This window comes from Mucor mucedo (assembly GCF_025094135.1).
Source record: "Mucor mucedo strain NRRL 3635 chromosome Unknown EV154scaffold_36, whole genome shotgun sequence".
NCBI lineage: Eukaryota > Fungi > Mucoromycota > Mucoromycetes > Mucorales > Mucoraceae > Mucor > Mucor mucedo.
Window position 1 is genome coordinate 222,437 of NW_026252320.1, and position 27,958 is coordinate 250,394.

General features: G+C 37.0%; 15 protein-coding genes across 15 annotated transcripts; 7 read left to right on the plus strand and 8 right to left on the minus strand.

Moving 5' to 3' along the window:
* Positions 1–42: 42 nt before the first annotated feature.
* Positions 43–1,097, minus strand: EV154DRAFT_601922 (ribosomal protein L24e-domain-containing protein). The gene is made up of 4 exons (XM_051607258.1): positions 948–1,097; positions 669–743; positions 214–502; positions 43–133 (listed from the first exon to the last, which is right to left on the minus strand). Exons 1-4 carry the CDS (start codon positions 950–952, stop codon positions 65–67), a joined length of 438 nt encoding a protein of 145 aa, XP_051458604.1. The 5' UTR covers positions 953–1,097; the 3' UTR covers positions 43–64.
* Positions 1,098–2,026: 929 nt separating this feature from the next.
* EV154DRAFT_505949 (uncharacterized protein) lies at positions 2,027–3,155 on the plus strand. The gene has a single exon (XM_051601230.1). It carries the CDS (start codon positions 2,521–2,523, stop codon positions 2,722–2,724), a length of 204 nt encoding a protein of 67 aa, XP_051458605.1. The 5' UTR covers positions 2,027–2,520; the 3' UTR covers positions 2,725–3,155.
* A 1,763-nt stretch (positions 3,156–4,918) lies between these two features.
* EV154DRAFT_505954 (uncharacterized protein) lies at positions 4,919–6,099 on the plus strand. Its single transcript, XM_051601231.1, has 2 exons — positions 4,919–5,862; positions 5,936–6,099. Exon 1 carries the CDS (start codon positions 4,977–4,979, stop codon positions 5,598–5,600), a length of 624 nt encoding a protein of 207 aa, XP_051458606.1. The 5' UTR covers positions 4,919–4,976; the 3' UTR covers positions 5,601–5,862; positions 5,936–6,099.
* Positions 5,620–6,211, minus strand: EV154DRAFT_201185 (CENP-S associating centromere protein X-domain-containing protein). The gene is made up of 3 exons (XM_051594335.1): positions 6,055–6,211; positions 5,804–5,987; positions 5,620–5,746 (listed from the first exon to the last, which is right to left on the minus strand). The coding sequence occupies exons 1-3, from the start codon at positions 6,079–6,081 to the stop codon at positions 5,640–5,642; spliced, it is 318 nt and encodes a 105-aa protein (XP_051458607.1). The 5' UTR covers positions 6,082–6,211; the 3' UTR covers positions 5,620–5,639.
* Positions 6,100–8,032, minus strand: EV154DRAFT_505958 (uncharacterized protein). The gene is made up of 9 exons (XM_051601232.1): positions 7,823–8,032; positions 7,713–7,753; positions 7,492–7,651; positions 7,270–7,419; positions 7,011–7,210; positions 6,843–6,955; positions 6,664–6,766; positions 6,520–6,592; positions 6,100–6,455 (listed from the first exon to the last, which is right to left on the minus strand). Exons 1-9 carry the CDS (start codon positions 7,871–7,873, stop codon positions 6,159–6,161), a joined length of 1,188 nt encoding a protein of 395 aa, XP_051458608.1. The 5' UTR covers positions 7,874–8,032; the 3' UTR covers positions 6,100–6,158.
* Positions 8,033–8,318: 286 nt separating this feature from the next.
* Positions 8,319–8,672, plus strand: EV154DRAFT_562621 (uncharacterized protein; the record flags this gene model as incomplete). Its single annotated transcript, XM_051605734.1, has 3 exons — positions 8,319–8,408; positions 8,476–8,581; positions 8,638–8,672. The coding sequence occupies 3 exons, from the start codon at positions 8,319–8,321 to the stop codon at positions 8,670–8,672; spliced, it is 231 nt and encodes a 76-aa protein (XP_051458609.1).
* An 818-nt stretch (positions 8,673–9,490) lies between these two features.
* On the plus strand, positions 9,491–11,516 carry EV154DRAFT_505968 (uncharacterized protein). Its single transcript, XM_051601233.1, has 4 exons — positions 9,491–9,588; positions 9,687–10,312; positions 10,372–10,603; positions 10,793–11,516. Exons 2-4 carry the CDS (start codon positions 9,698–9,700, stop codon positions 11,389–11,391), a joined length of 1,446 nt encoding a protein of 481 aa, XP_051458610.1. The 5' UTR covers positions 9,491–9,588; positions 9,687–9,697; the 3' UTR covers positions 11,392–11,516.
* Positions 11,517–13,894: 2,378 nt separating this feature from the next.
* EV154DRAFT_463102 (S25 ribosomal protein) lies at positions 13,895–14,751 on the minus strand. Its single transcript, XM_051597614.1, has 2 exons — positions 14,738–14,751; positions 13,895–14,335 (listed from the first exon to the last, which is right to left on the minus strand). The coding sequence occupies exons 1-2, from the start codon at positions 14,738–14,740 to the stop codon at positions 13,991–13,993; spliced, it is 348 nt and encodes a 115-aa protein (XP_051458611.1). The 5' UTR covers positions 14,741–14,751; the 3' UTR covers positions 13,895–13,990.
* A 390-nt stretch (positions 14,752–15,141) lies between these two features.
* Positions 15,142–16,947, plus strand: EV154DRAFT_505977 (transcription activator of gluconeogenesis ERT1). Its single transcript, XM_051601234.1, has 8 exons — positions 15,142–15,325; positions 15,421–15,442; positions 15,522–15,617; positions 15,688–15,750; positions 15,817–16,165; positions 16,245–16,524; positions 16,580–16,765; positions 16,826–16,947. Exons 1-8 carry the CDS (start codon positions 15,257–15,259, stop codon positions 16,895–16,897), a joined length of 1,137 nt encoding a protein of 378 aa, XP_051458612.1. The 5' UTR covers positions 15,142–15,256; the 3' UTR covers positions 16,898–16,947.
* A 293-nt stretch (positions 16,948–17,240) lies between these two features.
* Positions 17,241–21,660, plus strand: EV154DRAFT_601929 (uncharacterized protein). Its single transcript, XM_051607259.1, has 13 exons — positions 17,241–17,495; positions 17,570–17,625; positions 17,760–17,918; positions 17,985–18,051; positions 18,117–18,353; positions 18,427–18,573; positions 18,651–18,770; positions 18,828–19,386; positions 19,476–19,751; positions 19,859–20,005; positions 20,077–20,252; positions 20,326–21,058; positions 21,131–21,660. Exons 1-13 carry the CDS (start codon positions 17,436–17,438, stop codon positions 21,526–21,528), a joined length of 3,135 nt encoding a protein of 1,044 aa, XP_051458613.1. The 5' UTR covers positions 17,241–17,435; the 3' UTR covers positions 21,529–21,660.
* On the minus strand, positions 21,642–22,496 carry EV154DRAFT_505991 (uncharacterized protein). Its single transcript, XM_051601235.1, has 2 exons — positions 21,954–22,496; positions 21,642–21,892 (listed from the first exon to the last, which is right to left on the minus strand). Exons 1-2 carry the CDS (start codon positions 22,195–22,197, stop codon positions 21,777–21,779), a joined length of 360 nt encoding a protein of 119 aa, XP_051458614.1. The 5' UTR covers positions 22,198–22,496; the 3' UTR covers positions 21,642–21,776.
* On the minus strand, positions 22,359–23,391 carry EV154DRAFT_201336 (G10 protein). Its single transcript, XM_051594336.1, has 3 exons — positions 23,051–23,391; positions 22,766–22,953; positions 22,359–22,678 (listed from the first exon to the last, which is right to left on the minus strand). The coding sequence occupies exons 1-3, from the start codon at positions 23,145–23,147 to the stop codon at positions 22,520–22,522; spliced, it is 444 nt and encodes a 147-aa protein (XP_051458615.1). The 5' UTR covers positions 23,148–23,391; the 3' UTR covers positions 22,359–22,519.
* Positions 23,392–23,649: 258 nt separating this feature from the next.
* Positions 23,650–24,752, plus strand: EV154DRAFT_550976 (mitochondrial carrier domain-containing protein). The gene is made up of 2 exons (XM_051604954.1): positions 23,650–23,833; positions 23,913–24,752. Exons 1-2 carry the CDS (start codon positions 23,755–23,757, stop codon positions 24,689–24,691), a joined length of 858 nt encoding a protein of 285 aa, XP_051458616.1. The 5' UTR covers positions 23,650–23,754; the 3' UTR covers positions 24,692–24,752.
* Positions 24,753–24,784: 32 nt separating this feature from the next.
* EV154DRAFT_550977 (uncharacterized protein) lies at positions 24,785–25,879 on the minus strand (the record flags this gene model as incomplete). The annotated part of the gene is made up of 2 exons (XM_051604955.1): positions 24,785–25,723; positions 25,828–25,879. The coding sequence occupies 2 exons, from the start codon at positions 25,877–25,879 to the stop codon at positions 24,846–24,848; spliced, it is 930 nt and encodes a 309-aa protein (XP_051458617.1). The 3' UTR covers positions 24,785–24,845.
* A 349-nt stretch (positions 25,880–26,228) lies between these two features.
* Positions 26,229–27,955, minus strand: EV154DRAFT_505995 (Reticulon-domain-containing protein). The gene is made up of 5 exons (XM_051601236.1): positions 27,613–27,955; positions 27,348–27,542; positions 26,999–27,245; positions 26,453–26,932; positions 26,229–26,254 (listed from the first exon to the last, which is right to left on the minus strand). Exons 1-4 carry the CDS (start codon positions 27,671–27,673, stop codon positions 26,512–26,514), a joined length of 924 nt encoding a protein of 307 aa, XP_051458618.1. The 5' UTR covers positions 27,674–27,955; the 3' UTR covers positions 26,229–26,254; positions 26,453–26,511.
* Positions 27,956–27,958: the final 3 nt, after the last annotated feature.

Here is a 27,958-nt window from a genome sequence, read left to right on the forward strand (position 1 = left end):
ATGTATACAACAAAAAAACAGGGTAGTTTATTCTTGCACCACAAAAAAAAAAAAAAAAAAAAAATTAGCGGGAGGTGGCAGCAGCCTTAGGGGCGAAACCCTTGGCACCTTGCTTGCTAACCTTAGCTTGACCCTATCCACAAAATAAATAAATAAAAACGTCAGTTTTACCACAACTATAAGCAAAAAAAAAAAAACTATATAGATACTTACAGCAGGAGCAGCAGCCTTCTTGGCAGCAGCAGCGGCCTTCTTGGCGTCCTTGGACTTGGAGATGGCGGCTTGACGAGCGGCAGCACGAGCATCGGGCTTTTGGTTACGCTTGGCACGAATGGCATCCCAAGAGGCACCCACAACAGCACGTTCATGCTTGACGGTACGACGAGAACGCTTCTTGGCGGCTTCTTCGGTCATACCCTTCTTATTCAAACGACGGTAGATGACGGTCCACTTGATCTTACGGGGGTTCAAACGTTGAATGAAGTAAGAAGCAGCCTTACCGCTGATGAAACGGAAGTGCTATACATGGTAGATCGTCTGATTAGTACTGCGTTTCTTTTTTTCTACTGCTACTATATATTAAAAAAAAAAGGTTGCACGTCTTACTCTACAGATAAAAAAAAGGGTCAATGCTTTTAATCTCACTACAGAAAATGGTATATATTTACCTAGAATCAATACGGACGTAGGTCTTTCCCTTGGAAGGGTAGATCTTGTGACCAGAGAAGGAGCAAATCTCAAGCCTAATGTACAATTAAAAAAGAATGGGAGTACCATGGAAAGTCAGTTTTTTTTTCTTCGTTCCATAATCGATGTTGGTGTCTCTCTCTCTCTCTCTCTCTCTCTCTCTTTCTCTCTCTCTTTTTCTCTTTTTTTTTTTTTTTTTTTTTTTTTTTCTGCTATTTTCGTTTCTCTGTTTGAATGGATCCATTCATCGGATACTTTACTTCATTGTTTAAAAAAAAAATGGGTGCTTATGGGAGCTGAAAGAGGAGGTTGTAATCATCTGCGTTTGGATGGATTGCTTGTACAGTCTGAGAGCTGGGTGTATCTGTGTTGTGTGGGGGGTGCTGGGCGGGGTGGGGGACCGTTCGTCTGCCCCCAACACACACACACACACACACACACACAACAAACACACTCGGCACTCTATTTTCTTGGTGTCCTGTCCGGTCCGGACCTACATGAGTTTAAAATTACAAGTTTTCATGCAATTGGGGGTCATTTTTTAACTGTGAAACGTTTAAAAATCTGGTCAGGCGAGATACAGGGCCCGATTGACGTAATTGCTGAACAATGCGCGGGTTGTTATTGCGTTGGTCTATGCGTTATATATAAAAAAAAAAAAGAGAGAGAAGGGGGGGAGGTGGCCACATGATTCATGTTTTTGTAGCACGATCTCTTTTTTCTAATGGGAGAGTGTACAGTTTTTCCGCCGTCAATTGGTCACTTTTTTGAGCCTCAATTGATCACCTTTTTTTTTTTTTTTTTTTTTTCAACAATCTCTTCAGACGCGTTTTCGGAAATGTCTAGAACTCCGTATTTTTTTCAAACGTATTTTTTAGAATCACGCGATGGTCTACACGTCGATTGACATGCCATATCATCTAAACTTCATGGGATGATCGATTTCTGTTTTCCATAAAATCTGCTTCACTGTCATTACAAGCTACTATTGGAACGCAGATAGACAATTACCAAGCTCTGATTTGCTTGGGAGGTTTTTGCAAGTGTTTCTATTTTAAGTAAAGGCTCAAACATTATGGATGATAAAATAGACAAAATGAAATCATCTTGACATAAGCTTGTTTATCAGCCTACAAATAAAGCTGGTTCACACACTTTATTCTTCTTCTTTTCTTTTCCCTTAACATACTTCTTTTATTGTATGAAAGTTACCGATCACGTAAAAAGGTTTGTTTAGTAATGACTCTTGTTTCTTTGAAAAGACACTAAATTGAAAAAGATGTATTACGATATTACGGCTGCGGCTAGTCTTTGCTATAGGAGGGCTACCTTCTAGGGCAGAGAGTTCTTGAGTTTTTTTTTTTTTTGGAACTCATGAACTGTGAATGGCTGGGATTACACTGTAAATAGATGTAATCATACTGGTCTGCTGGTCTTCTGGCCAGAATTCCTATAAGTGGTTTAAAAAAAAATACATTTGAAAAAAATACGGAGGTCAAGACATTTCTCGCGTTTTCACTGAAAGGGCATTTCACTTTTTCTCCCATGTCTAAAGTAATATCGCTTATCTATAAGTGCCATATCTGTCATACCTCGTCTGTTGATGCGCCCCGATTGAGACGGCATTTAGTATATTGAATGGTCAATCAAGTACAACACGCTATGTCGATGGGATGGGATATACCATTGTGGACAGTCAAGAATGCGTTGTAATAGGATCAGCAAGTGGTCCAGTAAAAGAAAGAAGAGGATGACTCACTGAAACAGCTACACACCTGCATTTGTGTATTACATTCAGTTATTAGCTGTTAACCAGATGCTTCCATTAATACGATGAAGAAAGTACTAGCTTTTGGGATCAATATCGTCAAGACAACCATTATCTTATCAACATTAAATATAAGCGAAGCTGGTGATGGCTACGTTTTTAAAGAGCTTGAAAGCTGTCAACTACCAATTAATTATGAAGATCGACAGAAATATTTACGTCTCTTTAATTTCATTGCAAATTTTATTCTGTTACTGAAAGATCAATAAATCAAGTTTTTCAACAACTGAAAAATGAGCATTATGGTACTATTCCAATTGATAAATCTTTCACAATCAGATCTAAATTTAAAAATTGATATTACTTCACCGGCATTTTGTCTAAATCGTGTCAAACAATTTACCATCGAATACCTATACCATGTAAAGTATCAATTTTCTTATCACATGTATAGAACCAAATAAAGCAATCTCTTCATCGTTTCATATAAATGCGCGCTCGATCTTCTTCAAAATTACATCTATTTTGATTGTCCTAACTTCTTCACAACTTTACCTTGAATCATATAGCTGTTAATGATAAAATATATGATTGTGTGCCTTTCCTTTGCATCTTTGTTATATTATGATGGTGTTTCTATTTCGTCTGTTCTATACACATTGCTGTTATAAATAAAAGAAAAGATAAAGAGTGTCCCCCGACACACAAATTCAAACCTTAATTCTCACATGAAGGGGCATACATAGATTGAGTGCACACACACACACACACACACACACTTATGGCTTCCTATATCTAAGGCCAATATGTCTCCTTAATTACTTTTATAAAGTCCAATGTGTTTATTCCTTTATTACTTCTTCTATATGAATACTAAGCTTGAAAGATATTAGATGTCCAACGATGTTCTTTTAGGTTCAGTTGTAAGAATAAGAAATCGAATTACTTGCTGTCAGGCGAATATGTAGATAGAGACAAGCTAAATCATTAGAAACTATTCTTCTCTTATTCTGCTGAAAGATAAAATACCCAGAGAACTTCTTTTTGCTACGAGTTGATCATCAGTGTTCAAACGTTTTACATGAGTTTATAAATGTCTATAACTGCCGTTCCTTTGTTCTTCTACAACCGCCAGAGTTTACCATTCCAATATGCCAATTGAAAAATTATTTTACAGACAAGAAAACATATGCACCTTATACATTCTTTTGAGGAGCGAAATTTATTGATTCACCCGTCAACAACAATGGTTGCGTAGTTTATGATAATCAATAAGCAGAGCTATGATGTTTGAACATCCGAGACGTCCTACCGAAACAAGTATGTTAGTCGTTAAGTTCAAGTACACCAATACGCAATCTTAGGGCCAAGAAAACAAAACATTCCCTTGGTCCATGAAAGAGTAAGGAGTTAAGACAATTAATTTATTTAAGTGACTATTTGGAGGTTCAAAAAAGTTGATCAAGTGGGTTTTTGAAAAAGGTGATCGAATTGGAGGCTCAAAAAAGTGACCAATGGATTTTCAGAATATTGACCAATTGGGAAACTCACAAAAGTGTATTTTGAATTGTCCAAAAGTAGAAAGAGCATTCTTTGTATCACGGATAAGAGTAATGAGACCCGGTTGATCCATTTCTATTATTGTTTTCCTTTTTTTTTTTATTTTCTCACCCTATTTTTTCTTTTTTTCTTTAAAAAAGAGATGTCGAAAGATATACATGAAAAGAATGAAGAGAGTAAAGGGTACTATGATGAACCACCGGAACCCAAAGTAGGCGAACCCATGCTTTCAAAGTCGGCACCATCCAATACCTGGATGGAAGAAGGACGACAACAAAGACGTTTATCTCAAAGCGAAATCAAGAATGTCTCGAATAATATTGATTCCATGATTCGTCAGTTTCAAAAGACCCCCAATGAACATCCACAGCAACAGCAACAGCAACAACAACAACAGGGAAGAAGAGGGGAACCACGTCGACAACAACAACATCGAGGTCAACCAACAAACTTCTATCCACCGGGAGAAGGATTGTCACATCATGTTCGGGTGGATCAACTGACAGTGCATGACATCCATGCGATCATAGAAGAGAATCAATCGCTTTTACAAGAATTAGATAATATGAGCCATCAATTTGGGATGGAAAAGATGGATTTACAAAGAAGATTACGCCATATGACGGCCAGAGTACAATATCTGGAGGAATTAACTCATCCTTCAGATAATCATCATGAACCTTATCCCATGCGAAGACCTTACAGACCACCCCAATATCATCCACAAGGAGGAGGCATCAGATCCAACAGTAACGGCAGTAGAAAGGGAGAGGATGAAAATACTGGCTTTGGACTGGAAAAAGAAGATTATCATCTTGACGAACCCGAACATCCACAACGAAGAAGACCTTTTCCTCCAGGTTATTATCCATCACCCATGAGAAGTCAACCACCACCACCACTAATATCACAACAACAACAACAACAGCAACAACAACAACAACAACAGGAAAATCGATACATGGCCTATCCAAACATGTTTCCTCCGGGAGGTCAACGATTTGAAGATGAAATGATGGGAGCTCATTATTATAATAATATGAGACGATTTTATCAAGATACGCAACATTCGGATGATGAAGATGATATGGAAGATGAATTTTATGCTTGTCATTCAGGTAAATATGGACCCCATCCACCACCACCACCTCCTCCACCTCCTCCGCCACCACCTCCACCACCACCACCACCTATACCACCACCCCCTGGATCCATGATGGGAGGACCACCACCGTTTATGGGAGGACCACCCATGATGGGAGTACCCCCTCCTCCTCCACCGCCTCCGCCTCCACCACCGATGGGATATGGGCCTTCACGACAAGGATGGATGATGGATCCCTATGGAGATCGTAACATGTATGGTGGAAGATCCAAACGGTACAGTTCCAGTCAACCACAATCCGAAGATGAAGGAGATGATATCATGATGTTTCGACAATTTGCACAAGAAGAAGAGCAAGATATGCAACGTATGATGCATCAAATGTCAATGGTGGGTATCTATCCTCCATTACGACGTGTATCAAGTCGACGTAGTGCACCTGGGAGTGGAAGATCATCCTTTATTAATGGGAGCCGATAAAAAAAAAAAGAAAAAAAAAAAAATCATTTTGTGTGTTTTTCAAAAATCTAATAAAAGTTGAGGAAGAATTCTTTCTAAATGTTCAACGTCAATGGTATCACCCGAGTTTAGAATTTCTTGTTCTTTAGCGGATCGATGGACGGCCTCTAAATACGTGCCGTCATTAAAAAAAGTGATAAAAAAAAAAAAGAAAAAGTTTTTACCAGTGACGAAAAGACGAAGGAATTCACACGAGAGTTGAAGCGCGTCTTTATTAACTACGCTTTTTTTTTTTTTATCTGTGAGATGAAAGAGTTTTTTTTTTTTTATTTTATTTATGTAACTGACATGCTTACTTTTTGTGGTGTTATGTTTCCAAGATTCTTTAAACACTTTTTGAACCGTAGCCTATCACACTGGTGTTAGGGTTTTTTTTTATTGCAGTAAAAGGTGGTTTTTAAGAGAGATCATTTACAGGTTGAATTGGGTTTTCTTTATTCATGTTTTTTTTTAGAAAATGTGTAAAAGAGAAAGAGAAAAAGAGAAAAAGACGGAAGTTGAAAAAAAAAAAAGTAAAATTTACAATGGAGGTGGGTGTTGAGGTGGAGAAGATAAACCAAATAAAGAAGAGACTCTTCGGGAAGCCAATTCAGTTTTTCTTTGAAAGCTACTGCTGGTAGAAGAACTGACGGAGGAACGACCTGTAAAGTAACTTGTGCTGGTACTGTTACTGGTGGTGGGGATGGCCTGAGGTAAAACACAGCTATGAGGAGAGGCGATGGGAGGATCCAGCGTGGTGGTAGAGGAAGATTGACTTAGGTTGAGTGGAGGAATAGTAATGGATCGTATGGAAGAATTGGAGGTGGATCTACGCGTCTTTTTTTTTTTTTTTGGAGGGGTTAGTTTGAATTACAAGGATTTATATTTTAGAGATGTATACCTGTTGCTGATAATGATGTCTTTCATTAGGCGAGGAAGGAGGTGGAAGAGAACGAAATACGCGTGGTAAACGTCTATTCAATGTGTGTGTGTGTGTGTGGGGGGGATTAGTGAGTATGAAGAGATAAGCCTAATTCATTTTTACCCGTCATCTGCTGCAGTAATGTCATCCAAGGGTAAATTATTCTCTTTTCTGTATCGGATTAATTCATTCTTGTATTTTATGCATTGTTGTTGTTTCTGAATGTCTATTATGGGAGTCAACATAAATAATAATAATAATAATAATAATAATAATATAAAAAAAAAGGGGATTTAACAAACATTCTCGTTCCATCTCTATTGCTCTTCCTTTTAAATGATTGACTTCAGCTTTTAATAAATCTACTAGACTGGAGACAGGTTGAATGATATCTCCACCCGACCATTTTTTAGCACTAAAAAAAAAAAGCTTAAAATATGTAATATACGCATGAAAAGGCTATATTTTACTGTAGGGACGGAGAAGATCCGATACCAGTGATAGCGGGACTGACGGGTAATGAATGATAGTCCACTGAGTGACGAGAGGAAGAAGGAGACATGGGTTGTTGTTGTTGGGAAAGTAAATCTAATTGTTTCTGTAATCGATTGACCATGTACTCTTGTTCTTGTTCCAAGGCATTTTCCAAATCAATCTTTTCCTTCTGCATCTAATAAAGAATAATAAGTAAAAATAGAAAGAGTATCTTTTTTCTCTCTCTCTTTTTACTTGGGCTAATTTCTTTTGTAACATATTTGTCAAGTATTCTTCTTCCTGTTCAACCTGAACTAATAATTCACTCTTTTCCTTTTTTAATCCTGTAATGTGTTTTAGCAGTTTATTGGAAATATATTCTTCTTCCTGTTCGGACAATGCAGACTATCCCACAGATGAAATTACCCTTCCGGTTAGTGTATACATTTACTTATAATAAAAGAGAAAAAAACGTACCATCTGAACTGCCTTTTGGCGCAAGGATTGATTATCGTTTCGTAAAAGATGTATTTGTGCTTGTTCCTTTTCTAAATCAGATTCTAATTTCTTGATGTGTACAGCGCTCATTGAATATTTTGCATGGAGTTTCTCCGTCTCATGTCGAAGCGTCTCCATACTATAGGTGCAGATATGAGTGCAATGCTTTTTATTTATTTATATGAAACCATAATTTTTACCTTGTGGGATCTTGCATAAGTTTTTGGATATGTCTGTTATCCTTTATTAAAAAAAGAGAGTGAGACAAGGGAAATAAGCATGATGTTTAAAGAAAGTTAAATAGACATACAAGTGTTGACATTTTCTCTAAAGTACACGTGGTCTCCTCTGCTGTTTCCATATTATAAAAGAGAGTTTCTATTAATATACTGGTGAAGAAAAAAAAAAAAGTTGCTTCCTCAGGGGATTCTGAATAGAACGATGATGTTTTGTATATAAAAGTTTAAGCAGGGTGAGACGCAATACGGGGTGTACACCAAAAAAGCAAAGCAAAGCAAAGCAAAAAAAAAAAAAAAAATGATGAGAAAGAAGAAGACAGGAAAGAGAGAAGGGAAAGCCAAAATAAAAATAATAAAATAAAAAAAAGCCCGTCACTTACATGATATAAACAAACATGGCATGAAAAACAGAAAGAAAAAAAGCTTGTTTGTTGTACTTAGGGGGGTTGAAAAAGAAAAACGAAAGCCAAAATTAGATTTTTTTTCTTTGAAAATGAACGTGCTTAAATTTTGCTTCTGACTTTTTTTTTCTTCTTCTTTTCTTCTTCTTTTAATAAACATAAAAAAATGGATAATTGCCCAAGCTGCTCAAGAAAAGTGTATGTGATTGAAAAGATTGAAGCCAATGGTCGTGTCTATCATAAAAACTGTTTCAAGGTGAATTTTAAAAGATAAAAAAGAAAAAGAAAAAGAAACTAATTCCTTTATCACTTTAATGTCTAAGTGTGTAGAAGAAGGATGTCGTTTAACGCTTGCAAACTTTCATTTTCATAATGAAGAGCTCTTTTGTCCCAAACATGTTCCAAAGCTTCAAGCAGTTGTGGTTCAAAGTAAATAAAAACATGCTAATTTAAGTGTCCTTCTTCTTATTAACTCCTATAATTAGCAAAGAATCAGCCTGAACATATGGGTCGTCTTTAAAAAAAGTTTTTGTCTTTTAATAATATCTCCAAGAACGCTACTATATCTTTTTTTTTTTATTATTTATATATATATCATCTCTTTACCGCCAATTTATACGCTTATATTAAAACTACCTTTTCTCATCCATACACATTTTTTATTTTTATATATATACAAGAAGGGGATGGATATAACAACAAGCTTGTTTAAGAAAAAAAAAAAAAAAAGGAGAAATCAGGGAGGTAACTTTGAATCATAAAAGATATCTCTTTTTTTTTTTGAAAATCTCTCCCATCTCCTATAAGCTTCTCTTAACAAGGTTCTCGAGCTAGATACAATACAAAATACTACTGCATTATTTAGGAGTTTCCTTTTTACACATGTCAATGCATAAACTTTTTTTTTTTATGACTCCGAACACACACACACAATTTTTATCTGTGCCTTTTTATGTGAGACATATTTAATAGCTTAAACTCTTGTCAGATTTTCTCTTTTTTTTTTTGACACGTTCTATTTTTCCCACGGCACCTGAGATGTGTAAGATCAAAAAAATAAACCTTTTTTTTATTTTTTCTTTCCTTTTTTTTTCATAAATGTTGCAAAGAAGAGTTTTACCCATTTTAAAGAAAAAGTCTTTATATACTACACAGGTAATTTTGCACACTCTTGATAATAATAATAATAAAAAAAAGGGGGGTTATGGCCATGAGGGTTAATTCTTGCAAACACTTATATATATATATATATGTAGGCAGTTCCAGTGGTAAGTTTTTTTTTTTTTTTTTTTTTTTTTTTTTCAGTGAATCCCGAGAGATTTAAACGTAAAAAGAGTAGGTGGTGCAAGACAAAGTGTCTCATCCACTTGTAGATAATTACCAACGACACCATGATTACCTTCGAATTTCCATTACCGAGCGTTGTAATCTCAGATGTAAAAAAAAAAAAAAAAAAAACTTGGAGAACATCTTCCCCCCCCCCGACACGCGCAGTGTGAACTAACACTTTTAATTTTTTTTTTTAAAAAAAAAGGCACGTATTGTATGCCTGAAGGAGGCGTCCCACTTTCTGCAGCAGGCAGTCTTTTAACCACGACCGAGATTCTTCGTCTCGCTCAATTATTTGTTTCTCAAGGTGTAAAAAAGATTCGTTTGACGGGAGGTGAACCCACCGTAAGACCTGATATTTTGGCCCTGGTAGAAGGTCTAGGACGGTTGAAAGGAAAAGGGTTGGAGAGTCTAGCCATGACATCCAATGGCATTGCATTGAAACGCAAATTACCACAATTGGTAGCCTCTGGCTTAGATACCTTGAACGTTAGTTTGGATACCTTGGATCCGCATCTATTTGAAATCATGACCCGTAGAAGAGGATTTCATCGCGTGACGGAGGCCATTGATGAGGCCATACGTTTGAATATGAAACATGTCAAGATTAATACCGTCGTCATGCGAGGCGTGAATGATGCCGAAGTACTCAATTTCGCTGCCTATACAAAGGATCGACGGGTGAATGTGAGGTTTATTGAGTATATGCCGTTTGATGGAAACCAATGGAATCGACAAAAGTTGGTACCCTTTAAGGAACTCATTGGACGTATTGAAGCGATGTATGGTCGGTTAGATAGGTTAACAGATACTGCCAATGATACCACCAAGGTAAGCTGGAAGCATATATATATAAAAAAAGGGAGGAAAAACTAAAGAAAATACTTCAGCATTATAAGGTACCTGGATATCAAGGTAAATTAGGCTTCATCACATCCATGACAGACCATTTTTGTGGTACATGCAATCGATTACGTATTACAGCGGATGGTAGTATTAAGGTGTGTTTGTTTGGAAATACAGAGGTATCGTTACGTGATTTGATCCGAAAGGAGAGTACGGATGAAGAGATTGTGCAAGTCATCAGTATGGCTGTCAAGAAAAAAAAGAAGCAGCATGCGGGTATGTTTGAGTTGGCTTCACAAAAGAATCGTCCCATGATTCTCATTGGAGGATAGTTCTATATATTCTCTCTCTCTCTCTCTCATTCTCTCTCATTTTCTCTTTATATATATATATGTATTAAAACTTATTATTTCTATCTCTCTTTTTTATATATATATCTCTTTTTTTTTAAAAAAAAAAAAGTAGTCAAACAAAGTGTGGGTATTCCAAGCTACTTGCTACAGACAGAAAATGTGTCTGTGGGACAACAAAGAAGAGCTTATTCGCAAGCGAGATTGACGCATACCGATGAAGAAACAGGCGAAGCACGTATGGTGAGTGTGACGGAAAAGGCTAGTACGTTTCGAGAAGCCAAAGCGATGGGAAGAATTGTGATACCACAAGAAGCGTACGATTTACTCAAGAAGAATGAGATGCATACAGCCAAGGGGAACGTATTGACCGTAGCGCAGATAGCAGGTATTGGAGCCGCTAAAAGTACATGGCAGTTGATCCCCTTATGTCATCCCTTGTTATTGGGCTTGATTGAAGTAAGATTGTGGTTGGATGATGAGAGACGGAGTGTGGAATGTCGGTCAAGAGTGCAGACGAGTGGGAAAACTGGAGTAGAGATGGAGGCATTGACAGCCACAAGCGTGGCTTTATTGACCGTCTATGATATGTGTAAAGCAGCCAGTAAAGAAATGCGTATCGAAGGGATCCGTGTCGTTGAAAAAACCGGTGGTAAAAGTGGGTTCTGGCAATCGAATGAAAATGATGATGAGGGTGTACAACAGGAAAATTAACACTTTTTGCAACCAATGAAGATTCTAGAATCCATCCTTCTATTTTCAGCATAAACTTATTACATAACAATCATAAGATTTCGTAAGCAAATAATAAAATTATTACCCGTAGCAGATTTAGAGGCTCTTAGTTTTGAAAAATATTGTAAATTGGGATTCCCATTCCAGAATTATCCCCATATACAACACCAACAGTAAAGTTAGAGGAAGAGTTACTGGGATATTTTTTATAACTAAAAAGTAAGCATCAGATACCGTACTACAAAAAGGAATAAGAAATAGGGAATCCCTTACACCTTTTTTATTTTATTTTTTTACTTTACGTCTTCAAAATTAAATTACGCCTATTTACATGACATATCATTTTAACTTTTTTGTAATCTTCATAGGATGATCGATTTTTTTTCCCCATAAATATGCTCACTATTGGTACATGATACTACTGATAAATGAACTGGTCTGGGGTTTACTCGTATAAGCCTGGGACTATTTGCATATATTTCCATTATAAGTAAAGGCTCAAACATTACGGCTGATTACATAAAAAAAAAAAATTAAATTATCCTGACATAATCCAGCCTTGTTTATCAGTCTGTAAAAACCACTCATTCACACACTTTCTTCTTCTTCTTTTCTTTTTTCCTTTCCTACGTAAAAGCTAAAATTATCGAGGCAGTCTTACTTAAACATGAAAGAAAATTACAATCATGGTGTAAAGGTTAATTAATAATGACTTTAAATTTTTAAAAAATGCTAAAAAATATTTACCTCTTTCTTTAAAACATGAAAAGGACGTAATGCATTTTTTGTGATATTACGGCTGAGGCTATTTTTCGCTATACAATGGAGACCTCTCAGGCTTAACTTACGGGTTCTAGCTTGGGACCCCTATGAGTCGCATAATTTTTTTATTATGGTAAATGATCGCGTAACTCTAAAAAAAAAGCGTAGGATTCACCACAGCTTCCCCGCTGATTGAAAAGATCATCTTTTGGCAAAATCGTCAAAAATTGATCTAGGATTTTCAGGCATCCACAGTCATCATTTGAGTTTCTGTGGTGTACGAGTATTTGATGCTCAAATAACGTTCATTGGAACCTGAGTAAGTGTTTTCCTCTGCAATTGACTCCGTCTGTCTTTAATGCCAACATATTTAATTATTAGACAGTTTCGTACCGTCGAATAGATGGTACGTTATTGTAAGGTCGTTTATGCCTCACCGGTGTAAGACCTAACCCGGTGAATGACCTTGCGAGTATGACGTTACACCATGCGTCTTCTTCAACGTTTGATGTTCTTCAGAGGCAGAAATTAAAGAAGAACTAGATTATCGCAAGTAATGGCACTCGACCCGTCTTCTGGACAGCGACATGAAGTCTCAGAGTAGTGAGGATCACCATGAACCTCGAAGTCGCGATTACGAGTTGGTCGCAGATTGCAATGAAGCTGAAGCACAACCATATCACCAAGAGCAGCTTTGATATTCCGAAGAGTAAAAATTAAAAATTATTTAATAATCCTTCCGCAGGTTCACTGTCTAGAAGGATTTGACGTAATTAAAGGCTTAACCCAATTAAAGTCCATGTCAAAAAAAAATGGGCCCTAAATCATTAAGTGATATTCGTCTATTGTAGGTGACAACTCATACAATATATACCCACCCGGAATACTACTAACGTTCACATATATAACTGACATTAGAGCCATTAATGATTTCTATCTTTTTTAGCAAAGATAGAAAAAACTCAGTACTAAATCATATGCTATTGTATGATGAAAATGATTATGTGTAATACACTATTGAAAAAAGAAGACAATCAAGGCCACTAAATCTAGTGAGTCATCCAATGAATTGTTTCATTATATGTTGTCTCACCTATCATTATGATTTTTAAAAGTGAGCGTGGATTAAAAAACTGAAGAATCCATCTGGGACTAGTTTACAGTCTTTAACTGTAAAGTAAAAAACTCAAAGCCATTAGAAAAATTAAACCCCAGTAACCAATAAACGTGTCTGTGAGTTCCCCCCCAGCCAGAAAAAACGTTTTAAATATCCGACGATGCAAAAAAAAAAAAGTTATAAAAGGAGCTGAATAAAATACTACTTTCTCTTGTTTTAAACTAAAAAATTACGGGCGTGAGCAGAGTCGTGGTATAAGCGAATCTTTATCAATGGGCCATATCGCGCTACTCATCCCCACGATTAAACCAACGTGCTTTGACATCTTGTATGTCGGCCGGTGCATTGGCTGCAGTTATCTTTTTGTGCTTTTTTGAACGAATTGACGCTAAACCAACTGTACGCACAACTATTTTTTATTTTATATTTAAATTTAATTACAAACGAAAAAAAAAAAAGGAGTGAAAGAAAGAGAGAGAGAAAAAAATGATCAGCATATGCCTTCTTATGACAGCTATGTGCACTTTTTTTTTTACTTTGACAAGCTTTTTTTTTTTTTACATGTTAATAGTCTAAATCAAGTACAGGTAACTAATAATTCACGTACTGAAATGGATATATGGAATTGTATAATTTTTTTAATAAAAAAAGGGTAGGAGGAGATTTTTAATGATAAAAAAAAAAGGGGGGGGGGGGGATTTACTCTTCAGCAACAACAGGAGCGGCCTTCTTGGGCTCATCACCAGTAGCTCTAGTGTAGATGACTTGAGCGTGATGACGAGAGATAGCCTTGATCAAACCTTGAGCTTCGAGTTCACGGATAGCGACACGAGCTAAAGAACCGTTCAACTTGAGACGATCAACGAGGACGGATTGAGAGATGAGCTTGTAGGTGGGGACTTCCTTGAACAAACGGTCATAGGTGGGCTTATCGAGAATGACAATGTTGTTGGACTTATCCTTGACCTTCTTGGCAGACCACTTCTTCTTGGCCTTCTTACCTCCAGATGAGGAACTGGGCTTACCGGCGACGTCCTTCTTAGCCTAAGTGGAATTGAAAATGTCAGTACATTTTTCTCTTTTGTGAGTGCCGAGTTGAGGAGTCATGTTGAGAAAATAAGAATGTGCGTTTGTTTCCCCTAATGTTCCATTGTCATTATAAACATGTTGAGCTGAGGGGCAAATACAGTTAAAAAAAAAAAAAAAAAAAAAAATCCATGCTGTTTTGTTGATTTTACTGTTAGATCCTAGGTGGATGGATGGATGGATGGATACGATTTAAACAAATCCATTAGCTAATCCATCAATTTAATAATAAAAAAACAAAAATAAAAAGGTGGGAATCCATTTTCGTACAGATGATGAGTGGTGGGTGGGTGGAGGAATCTTCTTATTCTTATTTTCTCAATTGGACCTTTTCAGTAATTTTGTTTGATGAGTACTAACCATTGTAAATTTAGAGAAAGAACAAAAATAGGGGCATACTACATAGTGCGCTTTAGTATCGGACCCCTCCCTCCCCCGCTCCACCCCCCCCCCCACCCGCGCAAACACTGCACACACCACACCTACCCTCCCCCCCCCCCCCTCACACACACAACATATTCACTCACGCTCATCCTCCCCCCAAAGTGTCAGAAAGCAAGTCACATGTCATCATATGTTTAGACTCCGATGACCTTACTGTTTCTCTTTTGGTATGTATCTTGGAGATATTTTCTAACTCTGCATACCATCTTTTTCAATGATAAATAGAGAAAGAATTAGTTAATAGATAATCGAATGCTGATGCATATGTTTGTGTAGTAGAATTATATTTTAAACTCCCGTTTTGGTAGTGGGGGGGGGGGGAAGGGAGCCACTATAAATAATAAAATTTGTTTCGGTGAAAACGGACGGGTTCTTTTAATATAAAAACGATTTTTTTTTTGGGGAAGGGTCAATGCTTGGATTACTTTTACAAGAATGAATTCTGATGCGAGTATAAAACCAAACCGAAAGAAAGCCTCGCGAGCCTGTTCTCATTGCCAGAAAGTAAAAAAAAAAAAAAAAAAAAAATTAGAAAAATTTATATATTTTTTTCTTATTCAATGGGAGCTACATGTAAACCTGACTCTTCCACGCTTTAGGCTCATTTGACATGCGACGATTGTACAAGTTTATTTTTTCCGATTGATTCATTTTTTTTATTTTTTATTTTTAAATATTAACTCTCTTTCTTATTGTACAGCTCGACCATGTCAACGATGTATTAAAAGAGGACTGGAGAATACGTGTACAGACGGAGCAAGGAAAAAAGCAAAATATCTACAGGATGATGATCAAGGTAGTTTTTTGCCCCTCGGCCTATGTATCGTTTTTTTTTTTTAAGTATTAAGTTTTTTTAAAATTTGTAGATTCCGATACACGGTTTCAGTCAAATATGATGACACCACCCTCCATCCTAGGTTACGTTGATGGTAACTTGTGTTCATCGTAGGAATGATTTTTTTTTGTTTTGTTTTTTTTACTGAGCATACAAATAGAAAAATATGGGTTTGGAAGTGATGCAACGAATTTGGAATACGGAATGATCTCTAGCATGATTCCTTCACCTACATTTCATCCCCCGCCACAGCAGCAGCAGCAGCAGCAGCAGCAGCAACAACAACAAGCGTCGTCATGGATGCAGATGGAACCGAATACGATGGTGATGAATAGTAGTTCTACGCAATCATCACCTAGTTTATCGTCATCGAAAAGCGAACATCCCAAAGTGGTAGTACGAAGGAGGAAAGGAATTGGAAATACACCAGAAGAGATTTATTTTCGAGTGCAGAAACCGTATAATTATGTAGAGAGTTATCGTTATTTGATCGAATACGCAAAGCACCGGTAAATTATAGGCTGGAGATGGGGGTAGTGACGATGTGGACTAATTATCTATGTGTGTGTGTGTGTGTGTGGAGAATAGGATGGGTAAAGAAGAATTGGTGAGGATTAGTCGAGCGCTTGTATTATTTCGACCGTCGTACATGTCTGTGGTTGCTAGTTTAACGGAGGAAGATTTAGTGTATATGGAGAAATGTGTGCAGCGTACCTTATTAGAGTTTGAGAAGCTGATTAGTTTCTCAGGGACACCGACGGTGGTTTGGCGAAGAACGGGTGAAATTGTGTTGGTGGGTAAAGAGTTTTTATTATTGACGCAATGGAGTAAAGAGGCTCTACTGGGAAAAAAGACGTACATTTACGAGGTAAGCAGAAAAAGTAGGATGCTGTGTATATGTTACTCAGTGTTTTTTATTACAGTTGATGGATAATGGATCAACGGTGGAGTATTGGGAAAAATTCTCTCAGCATGCGTTTGATAATGCAGAATCAGGTGTTTACATGTCTGTTATCTTGATGAGTCCTTCCTTTCGACCTGTGCCGTGTACGTTTTGTTTTACATTGAAACGCGATATTTTTGATTTGCCCTGTGTTGTAGTAGGAAACGTAAGTCTCTTTTCGTGTGTGTGTGTGTGTGTGTGTATATGTTTAAACATTTCTTGTTAGTTCTTGCCAATACTGGGTGCTGCCACACCCCATCAACAGCAACAGCAACAACAACAACAACAACAGAGCTAGAGTCACGTGAATGATGGTGTACGTAGTTCTCCCCGAAAATTAACCCCCTCACACACCCCATCCTTCGAAACATGAAAAACAATGTAGACTTTTAATTTTTTTTTTATTATCTTTTTCTTTAACTTATACAATATATAAATATACATATATTCTATACTAGTTTCCTCCTTCAATTTAAAGAGAAGAAAAAAAGAGAGAGAGAGAGAAAAGGTAATAATTAGACCTAAAGAAGCCAATTCGGGGGAAAAAAAAAAAGAGATGTAAAAAAAAAAAGAGTCTCATCTGGTTACTTTTGAGGGAGCGCGTGTATGTGTTTCTAGAAGAAGCTAATGTATGTTTTCTTAGGGCAGCCATTTTCCCTTTTTTTTTATATAAATATATATACAATTGAACAAGCTCATCTATTAGGATTGCAAACCTTGAATAGAACCTATTTTCCATCATCAAACAAGCAACCTTACTCCATTAGCGATTTTTTTTTCCTGGCTGGCCCAGTTACGAAATAACCCAAAAAAACAACGTGAATACTATCTATGCCATGACCACGGACATTTCAAATACCACCCATTCCACTAGTGATGAATTAAACCACTCTTTTGTAAGTTTTTCATTATTATTATTATTTTTTTTGGGGCGGGCGAGGTCTATTAACGCTGCTATAATGAAAAAAAGATTGAGATACAAGAACTACGTACTAGAGCAGAGGAAGAACGCAGAGCAAAGCAAAGGTACACCCTTGACGAAAAAAAAAAAAAAAAAAAAAAAAAAAAAAAAAAAGTCGCCCTGAGTTTTTTTTTTTTCTGTTTTGAAAATTATGCAATAACCAGTAAAAAAAAAAAAAAAAAAAAAAAATCCAATGTAGGATGATTGAAAAGAATCGAACTCGACTTTTAAAAGAATTATTTTTATTAACCAAAGATAATCAAGATATCATGAGTTTTTTAAACGGAGCGATGGAAGAGATATTGACAAGTGAGGAAATGGTACGAGAACAAGCGTTTCTTAAAAAGCATGAATCCAGGTAAACCTTTCCCCCCTCCCCCCTTCCGTGTACACACACAGGATGGCTGATGAAATTATTATCTAGAGACGGTTTATTCCCACCTCTTTTCTTACCTAGCCCGACTACTACAACAACAACAACAGCAGAGATGGTAAGTAAAACCCTGTTGATCACTGCTCCACAAGAAACCAATACCCTTTTTTCCATGTCCCGTAGTCACAAGAGGAGGAGCAGAAACCGAAACAAGCATTGTATTTAACCACCACTTTACCGAAACGATCGGAATCCAAGCAACATGCAGTTCAGATTTACAATGGACACAAATTTGTCGATCGACGTAATGACGTGCCGTCGGGTATTGACCTTTATGCATGGCAATTAAAGGCTACATCCCAACCGTTGTATAAACAACTACAACAAGCGAGAAAAGTCCTGACAACACACGATTGGATGGTAACGTATCATCATAGAGAGTTTTTTTTTTTTTTTATACTCAATTTTTGTTAATGGAAAAAAAAAAATTTAGCTTGCAAGGGATGAATTAAAGGCAGTGAAGACAATTGAAAGCATTGAAAATCTGAAAAAGAAAAATATGTGGAGTTCTCGACAATTAAAACGACAAAAGATGATGCCTCGAACGAAAACGCATTGGGATCTGACCTTGGATGAAATGGTAAGTCAAGTGTAATAAGTAAAAAGCCCCCAACCTTTTTTTTTTAAATTTTTCTTATATTTATATATATACATCAGAAATGGATGAGAACGGATTTTAAAGAGGAAAGAAAGTGGAAGATGGCAAATGCTTATAAGCTATCCAAAGCGGTCATGGATTGGCATCGAGCTACGGATAAATCCAGCGTGTGTGTCAAGGTAAAGACAAAAAAAGAAGGGCTTTGAGAGAAGAACTAAAAGAGTCAAACTGTATAGATACGCGAACCTAGTACTTTATCCAGCCAAGAAACGATGGATGAAAACCCGACGACGACAGTCAGTATACCCGTGATGCAGGATGTCAATAATATACCAGAAGAGGTCATGCAAGATGACGACACAAAGGAAGAGGAGGATGAAATAATCAAACCTCAGGTGAAGGAAGAAGAAGAAGAAGAAGAAGAGGAGGAGGAAGAAGAAGAAGAAGGAAATCGTATTTCATCTGAAGTGATTGCAGATTATCGTCGATTAATTCAAATGTTGGATCTGGATCAAACCGTATTTCGATTACGAGACGACCCCAAAGAAGAAGAACAAGATTTAATAGCATTGTTTCCGGATTTGATATTGTATTCAGCACCCGATGGAGATCGTATTGGGAATGATCCATACTTTGATGAAGCAGAATATAGTCGTATTTTACCCTTCAAACTATCCACACAACGTTTGGTATTGCAACAGAGGACACGAAAGCGAGATGCAGAAGGATTACAAGTATATCATTTAGAAGACCTGTCCAGAAACAACGAACTATATGACTCCACTGCATCCTCACGTAAAATAAAAAAAAGAGAGAGAAATCTGATCGAAAAAAAAAAAAAAAAAAAATCTAACTTTTTTCTTTTTAAAAAAAAAAAAATGTAGCCTTGTTTGCACCCAAGAAATCAAAAGATACACCGGCGATCCAACCACCTACGCCTCAAGCACCTTCTACACGTAATCATGGGATGACATGGTCTGAAGATGATGATTTATGCCTGATTCAACTGATTGTACAATACTCATTTAATTGGGAATTGATATGCGATGCATTAAACGGGAGTCGGTTGGCAGTTCATGGAGAGAAGCGTACGCCATGGGATTGTCATGAGCGATGGAAGCAGAACAATTTGACCTCACTTTCTGGACAAATCAATACTGGTAAAGAAGAACAAAGGGCCCTTATCTGGATAGATAAAAAAAAAAGGAGGAGGGGGGGGAGGGCATCAGATATTCTAATTCCTTATTTTATTTTTTTTACATATTAGCCTATGTCAGCAAATTGAAAAAGGAGCTTTCAAGAAGACCCTCCGTATTAAAATTTGATTGTGCTCGAAAAAGACAGCGACAATATAATATATTTGAAGCTATTAAAAAGACTCAAAAGAAAAGAGAAGATTCTAACAAATCCAAAAGTAAATATAGCCCTCCCCCCCCCCCTTCCAACCCCCTCGTTTATTAAATACTCTTTTTTGTACACATTTAGCCAATACAGCACCTCCGCGTAGTGTGATAGAAACTCATGGTCTGAGTACACAAGGACAAAGATTACCTTCTGCCATGGAATTAAGTCTACACAAGATTCAAAGGGAAAGACAAATGGCACAAGCATTAATTGAACAGCGTCAAATGTCTAATTATGGTTTGAATTCACAAGGAAATGTAAGTCCTATATATTTTTTTTTTTTCACTGTATCCATAGTAACCATTTTTTTTTTTATTTTACATACAAAAGGGTAACCCAATGGCTCCACAGGTAACTACATCACAAATGAGACCCCCTACAGCATTGAATTCTTCTGCAGCATCTGCGGCGATCGCTGCCGCTGCCGCTGCCGCCGCTGCTGCGTCTGCGGCCACCGTCTCCTCTTCCACTACTACCTCCTCTTCCTCCTCGTCTAACGCCGCCTCTGGGGGTACTTCCACCAATAATAGGGGGATACCTAGACCTCCTCCCACACCACAACAACAATTTCAACAAGCGCAACAACAAGTTCTTGTTCAACAGCAACAACAACAACAGCAATTACAGCAACAACAACAGCAACAATTACAACAGCAACAAGCGGCTGTGATAGCAGCGCAACAGCAGCAGCAACAACAACAACAGCAAGCGCAAGCTCAAGCTCAGGCACAAGCTCAGGCTCAGGCTCAGGCTCAGGCTCAAGCTCAAGCTCAAGCACAAGCGCAAGTTCAGGCACAGGCACAATTACAAGCTCAGTTACAGGCACAATTAGGTACGACCAATCATAATGTTGGGGGAATTCAAAATCGGTATCCAGCTGCACAATTACACTTGTTACGTCAACAGCAGATGGCCTTGATGGCGGCGGCGCAACAACAACAACAACAACAACAGCAGCAACAACAACAACAACAACAACAACAGGGAGTAAGACCACCTACTGTGACAGGGCCAATGCAACAAAGATTTGCCAATGTATTGAATGCATCGCAACAATCACAAGGTGAGTTTGATATGTTTTTTTTTTGAGGGTTGATATTAACTTGATGCATGGAAAATCAATCTCCCTTCATAGGATTATCATCATCACCCGTGATAAATAGTGATAATACAGCGGTAGCTTTAGCAGCCCAATTAGCCCAATTAGCACAGTTAGGATATCCAATTCAATCATTGGGACAGTTACAACCGAATCAACAAGCGAATTTACAGCGATATATAGCGCAATTGCAAATGCGTACACCACAAAATACACCACAACAGCAAATGCAGCAGAGATTACAGGTAGCGCAAATGCAACAACAAATGCAATTGCAACAACAATTGCAATTACAGCAACAACAACAACAACAACAACAACAGCAACAACAACAACAGCAACAGCAGGTGAATGGAAACTCACCGCTGTTACAGAGAAGCCCCAATAATAATAATAGTAATAATAATAATAATAATAATGGGCACTTGGGCTGATGAAAAAAAGACAGGGAGAATTTTTTTTTTTTTTTTATATATAGTAAAGGGTGAACAGGGTTCTCAAACCTGCCCCCCCTTAATCCCTTTCTTTATGTATGACACAATTAAACTCCATTTATATATATAAACAACATGATGTTATTTTTTTTTATTGATTGTAAATGTTTGGGGGGGGATAAGAAGAAGGGTAAAGATATATACAATGAATAACTTTTTTTGAATAATTAAAAAAAAAAAAAAGCAATCTAAGCGTGTCCTTCTCTTGAGGCGACTTTATAATTTGGAGAGGCAGCGACGTGGTATGAAGAAAGGTCCTTTTGTTCCTTTAACTTGAAGTCTGTTTTAGCACTAGCAATGATGGCTAAAGGGGGGAAGGATTGTTTTAGTATTTGTTTGTGTATGTTTTATAAAAAGAGTTTTACCTTCTCGGATACCTTGTTCACCGGTAGCTAAAGTGCCAACAGGTAATTTACCATTGACGGAAAAAGATTTTAATTGCTTGACGAGTTCAGGATGTTCTTTCAAGACGGTATATGATCTTGACATTTTTCCGATAGCCAGGACTTTTCTCTTGATAATTTGTCTGCGATGAGCGTCTAATGCTTGGTGGTTTTCCATGTTGATGTTCTCAGCGTAGGTGTTGGTATTGATGATGGCGAGTGACATGATTATAAGAGCATACACTAAAGGTATAAAGAAAAATGAAAAAGTAAAAAAAAAAAGAGTCGTTGGGTGAGAGAAGAAGGGCTATTTATAAGAAAAGAACCCCTTAAAATATGCATTAAAACACAGAAGAGTTGGATTTATCCTTTTACGAAAGAAGCTGGAAGTTTGAGAACATTCTTGTCCTATTTCTTGAGCCGATCAGCTGTAATCTGCATTCAGTAATTCTAAAACTTCTATTTTTCTGTTCCATATTCAACAACATTTTATATCAAAATGTGGGTTTTTTTTTTTTTTTTTTTTCTATTATTTTTATTATTATTTATTAATCACCACTAGCACAGCCTCTACATCCACAGTGAACACATTCTACCATCTTTCCTTCTTCCAGCTTTTCTTTTGGCACTCTGCAGATACATGTTGTTCCAAAATTTGTATCTTTAGGTTGAATACATCGAAGACAACACAATTTCTCAAACCCAGACTAAAAAAAAAAAAAAAAAAAAAAAAAAAGAGAGAGAATATGTTAGTAGGCTTGCTGGATAATAATAATAAGAAAAAGAAAAGAAACCTTTTTCCACTTGGCAATAAGGTTGGCATCGGCATATTTATTCTTTAGCAAGTAATCATATAGATCGCGTGAGATCAACTTTCTTTTATAATATAAATCGTAAATATAACGAGACCGTTGATGATGAATACGGAATACTGGCCATGTTGTTTCCACAATACGTTTTCCTTCATGCGATTCGTTCTCCACTATAAAAAAGAGATGCCAAACATGAGTTTTTTTTTTTTTTTTTTTTTTTTTTTTTTTTGAGGGAAGTGACGTTTTTTTCTTCTTCTTCATTTTTACCTTCTTTCATTTTCTTTGCGAATTCTTCTAAAGTAGGTTCGATTTCATCAAACCCTTCAGGGGCTCTTTTTGTTCTTGTCGTTCTAATCTTTGGCATCGGTGTATGGAATATGTACAGATAAAAAAAGCTTTCCTAATGAATAAAAAAAAAAAAAAAGTTTTTTTGTCGTCATCTTTTTTTTGGGGGGAGAGAGAGAAAAAAAAAAAAAGATGATGACGACGACTGCATTTTGGGGGGTGAGGGAATCTTTAGTTTCAAGATCCGCTCTTCATCTTTTTCTATTATAGAGGTGTATCATTTGCCTGTAGGTAACGTGGAATTCATTTGAACATTGGGGGGTGATTGCATGAAAAAAGAAGGGCAAGATTTTGTAAGAGTGCATTCATGGACTTTTCTTTTTTTTTTTTTTTTTTACTCAGCAAATTGACATATAAACGGGGGGTATGGTGGATAGAAAAGGAGTGAGAGAAAAAAAAAAGTCATACTGTTTATGATAGGGAGACAATTTTTACAACATTTTCGTATCCATGGTTTTTAAACTGTATAAAAACTCCTATCTCTTTGAAATGTTGTGATAAACAAGGATGATAACTTTAATAAAAAAAAAAAAAAGTGGCGTTAAAAAAAAAAAAAAAAAAAAAAAAGGGTGCAGTAACACAAGGAAAGATTTTCCCTTTTTTCTTTCGCAAATAACCATAAAAAAATGTCTACAAATATTGATGGATATTCTTTATTTGCTTCTAGTACAGCAGGGCTTGTGACTCGTGTCATGACGCATCCTTGTAAGGTACAGAAAGGGGGGAACCCTTTTTTTTTATTATTATTAAATCAGCAAACTAAACAACGTTTTCATTCAAACAGTGGACACCATTAAAATCCGTTTACAGAGCAGTACAACAGGCAGTAATAATCTAAGCGGATTACAAAAAGTCATATTCCCCACAGGTGGACAGAATTTAGGTGGATTATACCGAGGATTACCAGTCGCCTTAATATTCTCTGTACCTGCCTTAACTGTCTATCTCACCTCCTATGAGGCTGCTAAGGGTCTTTTACATGACCATGGCATTGCTCGTGATGCTGTCATGAGTCATTTAACCTCTGCGTGTCTTGCTGAAGTGGCAGCTTGCTTATTATTTACCCCCATGGAAGTATTAAAGAATCGTTTACAGACATACAAGGGCCAAATGGGGAACCAAAAGTTAATAGGTACCATCTTTCGGCAGGAAGGAATACGTGGATTCTACAAGGGGTATGGCATGGGTTTAGCGGTGTTTGTGCCTCATTCAATGGTATATTTTGTCACCTATGAAAAGATGAAGGGATGGTGGATGAGCAAAGATGAGAAAAATCATGCTTGGTGGTTGTATATGATATGTAGTGGTGTAGCAGGTGTGACAGCTATCTCCATTTCAACCCCCTTGGATATTATTAAAACAAGGTGGCAAATCTCTGCTGCTGAAAATGGACAGGCCTTTCGATCTGGACCATGGCATATTGCTAAACAAATATTTCTACATGAAGGTAAAACTACTTTATTGAGAAGTTTTGGTGCTACCGTTGCTTGGGGGTTGCCTACCACTGCCATCAGTATGACTGTCTTTGAAATGTTGAAAGACAATAGACATGCATTTTCATAACTCTCACTCCTTCATTCCTATTATCTGTGTGCGTGTATTTTTATATATATCAAATATAAACATTAATAAAAAAATTTATTGAAAATATAAAATGGGAATGTGAGTAGGGAATAATTAAAATAAAGGGGGAGGGGGGTAATAGTAAAAAAAAAACTTAAACAAGACTGTAGAGGGCTAAAGCAACAGCACCAACAGTAGCACCGATACTAGCCCGTACAATTTGACCGTTGGAAGTTTGAACCTTGGCATTAGCACCTGTAGAGGGACGAGCCGCGTGTGAAGCTCCAGCAGAACTAGCATGAGCAAGACCACCAGAGGGACCAGCAAAGGATAATGAAAGTCCAGTGGCGTTAGCCATATGAGAAGAAACACCCGAGGCATGCATAGAGGCAGATGCACTGGAAGGCTTCATTTTAATGTCTTCAGCAGCTTCAACACCCGTGTCTTCATTATCAGAGGCAGCTTCCACTGTGTCCTCCGCTTCCATTTCGTTTGCCTCACCTTCACCAGCAGGTTCACTCATTTCTTCAGCAGCATTAGCATCTTCCTTTTCAGTCACGTCGTCCTTTTCCTCCTTTTCAGTGACATCGTCCTTTTCAGTGACTTCCTCCTTATCATCTTTGGCTTCCGTTTCGCCTTCCTCTTCCTTATTGGGACGGAAGGAAGCAGGTTTGACTGCCCCGTGCTTTGGTAAGGAAGCTTCATTGGCCTCTCTTGATTTCTCTTCCTTTTCAGGGTTCTCTGATTTCTCAGGGCCTTCCTCTTTCTCTTCATCTTCTTCATTGTTATTGACAGAAGCAGGTTTAGCTACATTCTCTTGACGAGGTGATGCTTCTTCATAGTTGGAATTGGACTTGAGAGCAGCAGCAGCAGCAGCAGCGTCATCATTGGAGGAGGCGGCACTGACATCATCATCAGCTTCGTCTGATTCAATGTCTTGTTTAACAGCCAAGGGAGCAGGTGGTGTATCTGATGAAGATGCAATAGAAGCACTGATATTAGAATCTGCGACTTGAGCGGGTGCGACTTGAGCTAAAATAAATTGGAAGGAACGAAGAGAATATATTATTAGCAATGGAGGGAAAAAAAAAGAAAATGTTTTTGTTCTACCCCTTTCTAAAAGAGAGAAAGCTTACCCTGAACCATAAGGGTTGCGATGGCAACAACAAGGATAGTCTTTGTATGCATTGAAAAAAAAAAAGAAAGAAAATTAAAATGAAAGGGGTGTATATGGAAAGAAAGAAGAGAAAAAGAAGGAAAGAAAGGGACTTTTTATTATAGGATGTAGATATGAATGTCTTTTACAATATATACTTTTTTTTTAATATTAGAACTATTTGGGTATGCTGTTACTGTTTGGTATGTTATTGTTTTTTTTTTAGAAAAAAAAAACTTATTGTACGTTTAAATCTAAACAATGGAGGATAAGATCATCATTCCTTTGGGCGCGGTGGAGAGGGGGGTGAGTTGAGGAAACAAAGTCTATTATATTTCTCCGTTCCCATATTTTAACTATATTAAAATCTAGGGTTATTTTTTTTTTTTTTTTTTTTTTTTTTTTTTGGGTGCATGATGTACGTTTTATTGGTGTGGTTGGAATTTATATCAACAATGTAAAAAAAAAAAAAATAACAATAAGTGTGGGCCAGTTAGTTAAAATGTGTCAGGGCCCAGCAGCAAAAAAAAAAAAAAAGGTACACAGGTTGTATCTACACATGTAAAAGAGAGAGAGAGAGAGACTGACTAGCCTTTATAAAAAAATATCTTTTTAAATTTTTGTTTTTTCTTTATTATTATTATTACTATGTAAAAAAAAACAGTTATTCCATTGTTGTCTTGGGTTGCATTTTTTGTTGTAGGAGTACAACAGATTGTTGATAGAGTGTTGTAGAATGTGTTTGTACAATGGTACGGTATTTCTCTAAAAGGAGTTTTGATTTCTCCAAAAGTGTAATCAGTACCTCATCCAAGGTATCTTGATGCTGTTCATAAAAATAAGGGACCGTGAATAAGCAAAGAATGAAGGCACCAAAAAAGACCTTGGTGGGGACTAAACTAGTTGCAAAATAGATGCATGCAGACAGGATACAAGCGAATCCAGTGGTCTTTGTATCGTGCACATAGACAATTTTGACGGTGCCCTGAACCACAATTTCCAAGACATCCACCGCCTTATGAATGTAATAGTCGATCAGGTCACGCGGGATGATCGCTTTTTGGCGATGCGCGTCCATATGAAGGCTTATGTAATTGGATTAGGTAAGCATTTTTTTTATATATATTTCTATAGTTATAAAAAAAACTTACTGGTAAGGGTGAATCAGCTCATGGGTGGGCAAACCGGTCCAGACAGTGCGGATGAAATTATAGACATTAACAAATATTAAATTGAAGCCGGTCAGGATAGTGAGGGATCCAGCCAAAACGTACAATAAAGAGTAATACCGCGTCAAGACCAGCGATCCTAAAATGCCCGTTAAAATAATACCTGTTCGACCTGGTATTTCCCAATAAATCAAGTCCATGAATTCAAAATAAATCAGCATCGCTACATCTTTTTTTTTTTTTTTTTTTTTTTTTTAATAAAAAATGTCAGTCTTTTTTTCTTTTAATGGAGTGTTTTGATGCGTATAGATTTTTTTTTTTTTTTTTTTACCGTTTTCCATTTGAAACTCATCATCTACCATCACCATATCCTCATCGTCTTGCTCATCGGATACATCTAGTTTTTGTACATTGGCGGGAGAAATAGGAGATGGCAGCTCGGTAGATTCAGAGGGTGTGAGAGGTTTACTTCCTAGCACTTTTAGACCGCGAACCAAATCATCCTGTGATAATTGAGGAGAAGGTGCTTTTATTGTAGATATATAAATGAGTCAATGTGATTTATCTTTACAAAGGGGGGGGGGGATGCTACTTACGGGCCATATGATTTAATTGTTTATTCATGGTCAAATGATAAGGGTTTGCAGTTTCTGTCATGGTTTAAATGAAAAAAGGAGAAAGGAAGAATAGAAGAGAGAAAGAGAGAAAGAACGGGTACAAGTTATATACTTTATAGGGTTGTTTCATGGACCATTTGGGCGTTTACCGAGTGTGTCCCCTAAGTTGTTTGGGGATGAGGGAGGACTACGCCCAGCTCTTAAATTTTTTTCATGCGACATGAGTTTTTTTTGAAACAGTAACAATAATTATCTTTTTTTTTTCATCTCTCCTTTAAATATAGCGTGGCTGTGTTATTGATAAACAAGAGTTTAAGCAGAGGAT

Bases quoted from the DNA above. Each gene is read 5' to 3' on its own strand.
- EV154DRAFT_601922 (XM_051607258.1), bottom strand. The intron at 503-668 runs GTAAATATATAC...CCGTTTCATCAG, and splicing joins TACGTCCGTATTGATTCTAG to CGGTAAGGCTGCTTCTTACT. The intron at 134-213 runs GTAAGTATCTAT...TTTTGTGGATAG, and splicing joins AGAAGGCTGCTGCTCCTGCT to GGTCAAGCTAAGGTTAGCAA.
- EV154DRAFT_505949 (XM_051601230.1), top strand. From the start codon at position 2,521: ATGAAGAAAGTACTAGCTTTTGGGATCAATATCGTCAAGACAACCATT.
- EV154DRAFT_505954 (XM_051601231.1), top strand. From the start codon at position 4,977: ATGGCCTATCCAAACATGTTTCCTCCGGGAGGTCAACGATTTGAAGAT.
- EV154DRAFT_201185 (XM_051594335.1), bottom strand. From the start codon at position 6,081: ATGAATAAAGAAAACCCAATTCAACCT. The intron at 5,988-6,054 runs GTAAATGATCTC...CCAGTGTGATAG, and splicing joins AAGAAAACCCAATTCAACCT to GCTACGGTTCAAAAAGTGTT. The intron at 5,747-5,803 runs GTAAAAACTTTT...GCACGTATTTAG, and splicing joins CCTTCGTCTTTTCGTCACTG to AGGCCGTCCATCGATCCGCT.
- EV154DRAFT_505958 (XM_051601232.1), bottom strand. From the start codon at position 7,873: ATGGAAACAGCAGAGGAGACCACGTGTACTTTAGAGAAAATGTCAACA. The intron at 7,420-7,491 runs GTACGTTTTTTT...TCTGTGGGATAG, and splicing joins GCCAAAAGGCAGTTCAGATG to TCTGCATTGTCCGAACAGGA. The intron at 6,767-6,842 runs GTTTGTTAAATC...CTCCCATAATAG, and splicing joins AATAGAGATGGAACGAGAAT to ACATTCAGAAACAACAACAA.
- EV154DRAFT_505968 (XM_051601233.1), top strand. From the start codon at position 9,698: ATGCCTGAAGGAGGCGTCCCACTTTCTGCAGCAGGCAGTCTTTTAACC. The intron at 10,313-10,371 runs GTAAGCTGGAAG...AAAATACTTCAG, and splicing joins CTGCCAATGATACCACCAAG to CATTATAAGGTACCTGGATA. The intron at 10,604-10,792 runs GTATGTTTGAGT...AAAAAAAAGTAG, and splicing joins AAAAAAGAAGCAGCATGCGG to TCAAACAAAGTGTGGGTATT.
- EV154DRAFT_505977 (XM_051601234.1), top strand. From the start codon at position 15,257: ATGAATTCTGATGCGAGTATAAAACCAAACCGAAAGAAAGCCTCGCGA. The intron at 15,326-15,420 runs GTAAAAAAAAAA...TCCACGCTTTAG, and splicing joins CCTGTTCTCATTGCCAGAAA to GCTCATTTGACATGCGACGA. The intron at 15,443-15,521 runs GTACAAGTTTAT...CTTATTGTACAG, and splicing joins TCATTTGACATGCGACGATT to CTCGACCATGTCAACGATGT.
- EV154DRAFT_601929 (XM_051607259.1), top strand. From the start codon at position 17,436: ATGACCACGGACATTTCAAATACCACCCATTCCACTAGTGATGAATTA. The intron at 17,496-17,569 runs GTAAGTTTTTCA...AATGAAAAAAAG, and splicing joins ATGAATTAAACCACTCTTTT to ATTGAGATACAAGAACTACG. The intron at 20,253-20,325 runs GTAAGTCCTATA...TACATACAAAAG, and splicing joins GTTTGAATTCACAAGGAAAT to GGTAACCCAATGGCTCCACA.
- EV154DRAFT_505991 (XM_051601235.1), bottom strand. From the start codon at position 22,197: ATGTCACTCGCCATCATCAATACCAACACCTACGCTGAGAACATCAAC. The intron at 21,893-21,953 runs GTAAAACTCTTT...TCCCCCCTTTAG, and splicing joins TGAACAAGGTATCCGAGAAG to CCATCATTGCTAGTGCTAAA.
- EV154DRAFT_201336 (XM_051594336.1), bottom strand. From the start codon at position 23,147: ATGCCAAAGATTAGAACGACAAGAACAAAAAGAGCCCCTGAAGGGTTT. The intron at 22,954-23,050 runs GTAAAAATGAAG...TCTTTTTTATAG, and splicing joins CGCAAAGAAAATGAAAGAAG to TGGAGAACGAATCGCATGAA. The intron at 22,679-22,765 runs GTTTCTTTTCTT...TTTTTTTTTTAG, and splicing joins TTATTGCCAAGTGGAAAAAG to TCTGGGTTTGAGAAATTGTG.
- EV154DRAFT_550976 (XM_051604954.1), top strand. From the start codon at position 23,755: ATGTCTACAAATATTGATGGATATTCTTTATTTGCTTCTAGTACAGCA. The intron at 23,834-23,912 runs GTAAGGTACAGA...TCATTCAAACAG, and splicing joins TCGTGTCATGACGCATCCTT to TGGACACCATTAAAATCCGT.
- EV154DRAFT_505995 (XM_051601236.1), bottom strand. From the start codon at position 27,673: ATGACAGAAACTGCAAACCCTTATCATTTGACCATGAATAAACAATTA. The intron at 27,543-27,612 runs GTAAGTAGCATC...CTACAATAAAAG, and splicing joins ACAATTAAATCATATGGCCC to CACCTTCTCCTCAATTATCA. The intron at 26,933-26,998 runs GTAAGTTTTTTT...CAATTACATAAG, and splicing joins GAGCTGATTCACCCTTACCA to CCTTCATATGGACGCGCATC.